Source organism: Thunnus albacares, chromosome 12, assembly GCF_914725855.1.
Source record: "Thunnus albacares chromosome 12, fThuAlb1.1, whole genome shotgun sequence".
Taxonomy (NCBI): domain Eukaryota; kingdom Metazoa; phylum Chordata; class Actinopteri; order Scombriformes; family Scombridae; genus Thunnus; species Thunnus albacares.
The window spans coordinates 11,140,405-11,149,745 of NC_058117.1; the positions used below are offsets into that span (position 1 = coordinate 11,140,405).

Consider the following 9,341-nt stretch of genomic DNA (forward strand, 5'->3'; position numbering starts at 1 on the left):
CATTGCATGTGTGAAAGGCAAGTGTGAAATGAATCGTAAATCCAAAAGATAATCTTGTTCTGCACATGATTCCTTGACCAAACTCAATACCCCAGAGAGTGACGGCTACACAATACCAAGCTGATCTCTCCATAGCAACACACATGGTAACACACAAATCTATTTCAGAGCAGGAGCACAGCGTAGCACTTAAACACAGCGGACAAAAAAAAAATAAATAAAAAAATAGGGAAAACAGCAATCAATTATTTAAAGAGCTTCATGTTCATACTTACTGTCTGTGTGTTGCCAGCTGCAGCCGAATCTAAGAGGCTCCCACAGCTCACACCTAGGTCTCTTCATACAATAGTGTTATCAGAGATCTACAGCAGAGGCACTCCTTCATCATATATAGAGGATGTGAGCTAGGATCAGCCCCATGTCTGACATTTAATTGTTCAGCAGTGTGTTTACTTTAAAGGTGTTGGCTGCCCTTGTAAGACGCAGAAGGCAGTGGAAACATGGAACAAACGGGGGCCCTGTAACAACAGCCGAGATGACCGATAGAGAAAGTTTAAATCAACATAATGTCTCTCTTGGCATAGCCTGCTAGTAAATCATAATGCTGTAAGCAGATCTGTCGACATCAATTGTTCCGAGCTCCGGCGTTGAATGTTACCTCAGCATTATCTCAGGGCCAACACAAACATGCAACTGATAAGACAAACTACCTTTTTAAAGAAAGCCGGCAACCCAATTACCTCAGCATTTTCCTTAATTTAGACAGGAGGAAAGTGGAAAACACCAGTCTTTGCGAGGATTCACTTAAAATAAATGATGAGAAAAACCGAAGACTGGAAAGAGAAGAAACGAAATACTAAACAATATGATTTAAATGGATGAAAACAGCAGACTGGGAATATTTCAAACACTTTTTTTAAAGGAATAAGAAGTCTTTAGATTGCTTTTTTTCCCTTGTAGGAAATGCTTCCACTTTTGTTAATCTTCATGTTTCTGGGGAACACAATCACACACTCTCTACTTTTCAAAGCTTAACCAGTTCTAAACACAACCACACTAAATCCTCCAGACAGTGTCAAAGAGACACTAAGTTGGTTGCAAGTGCCACTCTGATATATACTGTGTTGACCTTTTCTAGATCATATGGGGTGATTATAAGCGTGTTGGACTTCAGTTTGGCAGGAGCTGCACAAAAGGCTTTACTGTAATAGCTTTGCTCCTCTTTCAAGCCATCCATTCTGCAATGACACATACAACCTTATGTTCTCCTGAAAGGTGGGCTGGCACTTGCCTGACACACACACACACACACACACACACACACACACACACACACACACACACACACGTCGCTACGGCGGAGCAGCTTACAGGCCCGCTACACCCAACAAACATGGGTGATGTGACAGGAGAAGACACCAGGCTATGAATATTTTCCTCTCTTCTTTTTTTTTTAAAACCCTTCATCTGATTTCTACTTTGGCGTTTTCTTCAAGGGCAAAACTATGAAAGGCTATATTTGCATCGTGTAATACTAGTAAATAGTGAATAAGCAGCACAAAGACTTGTTGTATTTCAAACCATAAGACAGCATCACATAAACTGAATAACAATCAGACATTTTCTGTTGCTTCACTGTGCCTGCTAACGACGAATCCTCATTTATTAAGGAAAATTGCATGACATTCTCTGCTTCTAGATTCTAAAGTGAGAGAATTTGCTACTTTTCTCAATTTTATGTCATTGAAAATTGAATATTTGGGGGTTTCAAAGTGTTAGTTTAACAAAACAAACAATGTGAAAATATCACCTTGGGCTCTGGGAGATGATGGTGGTGATTTTACACTGTTTCCACATTTTGACAGTTTAACATAATCATCAAAAAACATTCCCCTGTTAATAATTGTACAAACAACCACAAGATTGATCAATAACGAAAATAGTTGTTACTTGCAGCTGTAAATCATTGATCCATATAGTCACCCAGAATGCACCAGGAGGGATTCTGCAGGCTTGGGTTCCTATAAATCATCAAAGCAACAAAATGTTAACAGGCTAAAATGTAAACAGATAAAAGTGGAATTCCTATTATTGCTGTATTTCTTGTTTTCTTGTCATTTAAACTTGGCATTTTGGCATTTTGTGGTCTGTCATACTACAGAAAAAGATGCCAAACTGTAAAGTGAAAATCACAGGTTTTTGCTAAACCTTATGTCTGTGTATCCTCAAAAAATAGCCTTGTTAAACGCAAACAAATCCACCAGTGTTTATGTAGCCACTACAGTGTCCCTGCAGGGGATATCACCATAGCAGTAAGTGGCGCGCATTAGAGTACTTACACAGGCTAGCACAATAGGAGCAGCAATGCACCTTTCAAAGCACAATGTTATTGAGGCAGGACACAATTTCGTACTCCCTCCCATCAGTTCAGTGGGCTAGCTATTAAGTTTCAGGGTGTGTTGTGTGGCTACTGTAATCGTATACACTTTATCAGGCTTGTTCTGTCACAAGTGTTTTGTTTAAGGGATTTCAAACGGGGAGCAGGGGTAGAGGCTGTCTCATTAAGGGCGAGTCAATAAGATGTAACCACGATCCCACAAATATCTGTGAAAAGATAAGCACGTCTAGCTGTATCAAAATACTTTGGATCTGAGCAAATGGAAAAGGTTTGATACTCAGGCAGTCTGTCATGGGAACAGTGGGAAGTTTGTTTTTTTTTTTTTCAGATTTCCAAAATGGGATTATGCAATAGTTGTGTAATACATAAATGTGTACAGTTAATCTGGAGTCTACAGTGTGGATTAAATGCTGGGCAGCTGTGATAATTAAGTCATATTACCATTCTGAATATATTTAGTTATGGAAAAGTCAATAAATTGTCTGTTTCAATGACTCCTTCATATTGCTGCCTCATTTTGCTACAGTATCTGGGAATATAGTCTTTCATGACTGATACACTGCTGCATTTTCCAGCTTTTAATTTCACTTTAGCCATCAGATCAGTTTAGAAAAGACAAAACAATCCTGTGGTGTCATATTCAGAATGACCTGAAAAGGCATAAAACAAATCCCAGCTGCTTTAAACAACAATGAATGTTCTTTGACTCTTTTTGACTTTTACACAGTATCACATCCTGTGCCCCTTCATTCAAAAATATGTTTTTCTTCTCGTTACTTCAGTTGGATATTTGAGCTTCACTGTGCGGAATGATGTATGTGCAGAGTTTAACATTAGAAGGCTGTTTTAAAATTAATCTGCTGAGAGTGCAAAGTTTCTTTGTGCCCAATTTAAATCTGATTTTAATGGGTGGGCCTAAAAGCAGGATTGGTGATATGTAGTTTGGAAGCTAATCGTGGTCCAGTATGCAACAGTATGCACAAGTATGAAACTTGAAGACTGCAGTGCACAAACACTGCGAGTGGACTTTTTAGTGAAGTAGAAGACATCTTGTATCCAGCAGTTAAACTTTTGAAATGAAAAATACTTGCATATTCATTCTGAATATTTCAATAAGGGAGATGGATTACATTTCATTTTAAGGATTGTAATTAAACATTTGTGTTTAAAAAAAATATATTAGACACAAACAATTATTTACAGCAGAGCATTTTAAATATCTTGAAAAATGCCTGGAGGGGATCTTTAACAGACCACATTTTATAGTGGTACATGGACAGATATCAAGCATTTTTCAGTCTTGGTTACTTGTTGATGATTCACAACATCCAAACATATTTACAGTGATTTTTGATGCACATTGTGCGACACCACTGACTTCTAAGATGTAATATAGGCAACAGATTGGAAGAAAATGGAGCCCTGAAGTCTAATAGTAAGATTATATAACATTACCTTTAGGTATTTGAAGAAAAAGTGGCAAACTCTATATTCTGAAAAAATACATCTGAACAATTGTAATGTTATGTAACCAGAGGAATTAGCTACACTACTCTAAATTTACCACATTCATGTCTTTGCTTTAATGTACAGTTGTCCCTCTGGTTTTTACCAGAAATAAGAAGGTGGCAACTTCAAGAAAAAAAAAAAAGTTTACTTTCACTTCAGTCATTTGGACATTTTGGTGTTTTGCTGATGCTCCAAAACTGAGCCAAGTTCAGAACAGTCATGTCAAGGTGGTTCGATGTACCACCTTTTGCTGCTGGTGCCAGCTCAGCCCCTGAAAACAGCTGCAGCATTTTAAAAAGGAGCCTTGTGCGCCTATTTAGATGCTGCCTCCTATTCTTCTCTCTCCTATCCTGTGATATAAAAGCTTCACCTCGCCAGCACCTGGAGTAAATACTGAGGAGAAAAACAATAACAGTAATGGCAACTGAGCTGATTATTTTTTGAAAATAAAAATCATCATTTTGGTTCAACTATGTCTTTTAAAACATTGTAGCTTAATTTAGCTTTTCTGGTTTAACCTTACAATGTCAGTTTGGTTTCCAGGTTTACTCAAATCCCTTCGATTTCCAAACTTCACCAAAACAATTTGTTCTACAACTCTGAGCAGCCAAAGAACATTGAAGTCAGACTTCCATTGACAAAATATTCTGTCCCCAACAAAACACATGACAAACTTGTACTTTTACATATTTATACAGCTATTCAAATATTTCTCATGCTGCAGCTAACACCCTCCTAAAATCATTAGTTCTCCATAAGATATGGATCTCGACGGGACTGCCAGTTAATCTATATCTCTTAATAATCTGAAATAGGCCTAGATGTTTCATCTGTTGAACCGACCTTGTATTATCCCTCAGAATAACTTTATTCCCTTGTTCCTTCTCTCTTTCTCTATTTTAACACATATGTACATGCTGACATACACACATACACCCCATACATCCCACTCACCACTTATTTCACTTATTTTATGAACCTTGCCTGACATTATGTCCTCAAGATGTTTTCATCTTTGTTGTTATTCAGAATCTTTCAATCGATCAACGGGTTTGTCCTCTTGATTGTCATTTATTTGAGATGAGAAAATCCCTTTGGAGGTTTTTATTTCCACAAAATGTCTTTACTTTTATTTTTATTATACAAATAATGTATTATATGGTGTTGGATGTTGTTTTAAGTGCTCTCCAAGCTGCACATAGAGTACATAGCCTACTGTAAAGTGAGTTTGGAAGTATGTTGAGCTCCCTGCCAAGAAGCGGTCACACTGACAGGTACAGGCCTAATGATACGAAGCCAACCATTGTGTCAGAGCCTTGTCTGGAAGCCAAAATATTAAAATTCCGCCGTTCAGATACCTCTCTGATCTGATGAACCAACATACGCTTTGTTTCTAACTCACCCGCCAGCCAGCGTCATTTGAATATGTTCAGCTGTTCTACCCAAAACAACACTGCAACATGGAACAGGTGTGTGTGCGCGCGCGCCTGTGTGTGTTTGTGTGTTCGCGGGAGAATTCGTGTGCGTGCACGCGCGTGCTTGTGTGACCAAATGAAACTAATCGTTTTAGATAAGAAATGTCATGCATTTGGTTACATGTATCATAGTTGCATCGGTGCTTTTTGGAGAAGCTGCTCGACATAAAATGACGATTCAAATAGCTGCCTTTATACACACACACATATACACACACACAAATACCAAGCGCGCGCACACCACACACATAGCCGCCTGTGCTCTATCAAAATCATATGACAGGCGTGGTCATTGAGTGAAAACGTTAAGACCAGTTTGTTTGTGTCATTAAAGGATGATTAGCCGTGATATCGCATGAGACAAGATGAAAAATCTACCTTATGCAGGTCGATGCGTATCCTCTCCTCTCCTTTATGCGGGCTCTCTGGCCACAGGTGATAGCTCGAGCCGTAGTTGGGGCTGTCTTTGCTGCTGTTGCTGCCAGTCGCAGACGAGTTCTCCGCGTATGCCTGTTGTGTTACCGGGGGGGTTACGCGGGAGTCGCGGCTGTGTGGCTGCGCCTGATCTCCTTGCGCGGTGATCCTCCCAGACTTATTGCGGTCTTGTTCACAGTGCTGCGGACGCTGGGGACAGAGCCCCAGTGCGCCTTGCTGCCGCTGCTGCTGCTGCTGCTCTTGCTGTTGCAGCAGTGGAGCCTGGTGAGTCCTACATAGCTCTCCTGAGCCGCTGGCGCAGTAGTTGATAGGCAAGCTGCTCCCCACCAGTAGCTGTTGCTGCGCTCGTAATTGTGGGATCTGTTGCTGCTGCTGCTGCTGCTGCAGGTCCTGAGTCTGAGACTCGAATGCTCTCCTGTTAGCCTCGGTTGACTCACATACATTTAAAGAGCACCCTTTCTGCGAGTTTGCACGGATTCCTTCAGGGGAGGGGTCCCTCTGTTGGAGTCTTAAATGACTGTGCTGTTGATGTTGTTGCTGCTGCTGCTGCTGCTGCTGTTGCTGCAACAACTGCCTGTGGTCTCGGTGCCCTCCTGCTCCTCCTCCTCCCCTGCAGCGTTCCACGATGCTTGCCTGTTGGTAATTATTGGCACTCCTTCGGAGACGATCCCCCCTTTTAGATTCCCGGGAAAACAGCAGAGAGGAGGAGGACGACGTTGGTGGCGGTGGTATAGGCGGCGGAAAAGGTGGGGAGGGCTGCGGTGGGAGAGGATCGAAAGGATGGTGCTGATTTTGAGAAAGGCTCGCCTCCTGCTCGGAAAAACTGCAGTGGCAGCTTGGAAAAACAGGCTGCTTCTCCGACTGCGGCGGCGGCTGCTGCTGCTGCTGAGAGCCGGCCGGGGCCCAGGGATCCTGCTGCAGGTGCGCCGGCTGCCCGGTGCTGGGTTCACTGCCTCGGTGTGAAGGTCGCTGGGCGGTGTCGTAGCACGCCAGAGGTAGTGGGTCGCCGCTGTGAACAGGTCTCCGGGAGGGCTGGCTCAGACAGGGGAGCTCCTGGAGGCTCTGGCGGTGAGCGGCGGTGGTCGAAGTGCGGTCTCGGTGGTGAGAAGAGGGCGGGGGCGGCAGGCTGAAAACAGGAGCGACTGGGTCTCGGCTCTGCTTGCTGCTTCCTTGCTTTTCGTCGGGGATTTGGTGCTGATGGACAGCTCCCGCGTACCGATGCCGCATCCCCTTGATCGCCTCGTCTCGCTGTGGTTGCTCCTTTGCCGTGCAGAGCTCCGACACCCGTTCATTGCGATCAGTCCCAGCAGAATAGGACCGACTTGTATCATTGGTAGGTTTGACCAGGACCTGCCTTAAAACGTCACTGTACAGCCAAAACACCGCCTTCGACTGAATATCGGTCCATTGCCTGCTATGCGCACAGGTTGCAGCGGATCGATCACTTAAGGGTGTTAGGATATTACAAGAATGGGACTATCAAGATGTAGAAAGGTGTTTTAATCTTGCTCACATGGTCGATCATCTTAATCCACTGTGGATCCAGTGGATCGACTTTGTCAATGTTGCCATAACCACCCTGCATAATCAGAAATCACTTTTACTGCTACGTCACCCAAACAGATCCACGGGCCTGTCAAACATTATGCTTTGCCCAGATATATCTGAACGCCACTACTGTTTATGACAAACTCTAAATCATCACCTCCCCTCTTAGTTTGACGTCCAAAAAGAAAAAAAATCATAAAAAGGAACAATACACACACTCTAGATATCTAAACACAAAACACATTTCCACTTGTTGGCCAATAGAAAAGCATACAATGAACAGGGCTGTAACGATTACCTCATGCTTTACAGCCTGAGCTTTGCAGTCTGGTATTAAATAATTTAGCAGAATATGCCTGGTTTTGTATTACCAGGCAGAAATATTTAGAATGGCTGCTGCATGCAGAGCCGGCTCGGGCGACGCGCAGGTCTGGTGTGTGTTTGAGCCGCTGCTCGCTGCTCGCTGCTGCTGCTGCTGCATGCTCTCAGTGACATGGGAAATGCTTTAATGTCACGGCAGCCGGGAAACCGGCTAGATCATTGGTCACCAACCCTGCTCCTGGAGCTGCCCTGCATGTTTTAGATATCTCCCCACTCTAACGTACATGTTTCTAATTATTAACTCGTTATCAAGCGGCTTGATAAGGAATTAATCATTAGAATCAGGTGCGTTAGAGTGGGGAGATAAACATGCAAGGTTAGTGACCACGGGGCTAGATGCAGACAGAGTGACACTGGGCACAGACGGCGCTGTCCCTGGTGCTGAAGGAGTCAGGGCGCGTGTTAACCTTTGTTGTGGTGTCAAACAGGCGGAGGAGGGACAATAGTTCAGCGGATTTCGATCAGAAATCACCTCTTAGGGTTATTCTTTTGTTAACACAAAACTTGGATTAAGTAGTAAATTCGGGTTTTTTCAAGCTTGTATTAGTGTAAAAATACTTAAATGCCCATATATACATTGAAAAAGTTATGATGTATTGCTGTAATCATCCCTCGGTAGGTGACCACTGTAAGACTGTAGGAGACAATATCCACAATCCTCCCTCTGTGTTTCCCCTGAGAGTTTTTCCTGCAGTGGATAGATAGTAACATGCAAAAAAGTCATGCAAAAAAGATTTCAAGACGTGAAGATCCCCTCCAGAAATGCTTTAATGCTTATGTCTTAAACTCAGATTTAAGGTGAGCAGAGAAACTCCTTCTGTAGATGAATTTGAAAACAGCCTTCTAGTGTCAAACTCTGCACATACATCATTCTGCGCAGTGAAGCTCAAATATCCAAGTGAAGTAAAAATAAGTAAACACATTTTTGAGTGGAGGGGGACTTCAACCGCTGAAGCTTCATATTCTGAACTTCTGCTTTGGCTGAACTTTCTATTAGACCTCTCAGCTCATCAAGTGGTGGTTTTCTAACTTTACCAAGTATAAAATGTGGTTCTTTTGGAAAAAACCACATGATGACCTGAGATCTGTCACAACGGTGTCCATATTCAAGACAAACTGAGAGCTTTTCTATTTTCTCAGGCCTATGATAGGCTTATGTTGAGTGGTCACTGTCTTTTTTTTGGGGGGGGGGGGGGGGGTTCTTATTTTGCTTCTCCTGAACCTTTAACATCCCTTTTATATGGGGAAATATAAGCACAAGCAACATAAACACACCATGTTAGCACACGAGAGAGGGAAGCTGAGACTAAGCCAAAGAGACAGGAGGGGATAGAGATGGAGAGGGAGCCAACTTTTACATCATACATTAGCCATTCTTAATAAGTAATAATACTTTCCTTAAAGCTAGCTCAGCCATTTGGAGTTTTGATGGGTCTAAAGACTGCAGCGGTGGCACACTTCTTCTAACCACTGGAAGAAAGCTGAGGTACACTCTGTTTTATAGCTACATGAAGTACTGCAGGAATTTGGAGTAGAGCTCTGGCCAGGGCTGCATTAGAAACCTGATCATTTTCATTAAGTAATTGGTTGCTGCG

The 9,341-nt window shown here is 42.7% G+C and overlaps 1 protein-coding gene across 2 annotated transcripts in view; it reads right to left on the reverse strand.

The window, feature by feature from the left end:
* kcnn1a (potassium intermediate/small conductance calcium-activated channel, subfamily N, member 1a) overlaps positions 1 to 7,074 on the reverse strand; it is a 47,657-nt gene extending 40,583 nt beyond the window's left edge. For both annotated transcript variants that reach the window (XM_044368888.1, XM_044368887.1), the window contains exon 1: positions 5,761 to 7,074. In XM_044368888.1, the coding sequence (XP_044224823.1) occupies positions 5,761 to 7,044 (1,284 nt within the window). In that variant the 5' untranslated portion in view covers positions 7,045 to 7,074. The remainder of the gene's footprint in view (positions 1 to 5,760) is intronic.
* Between the last annotated feature and the right edge of the window lie 2,267 nt (positions 7,075 to 9,341).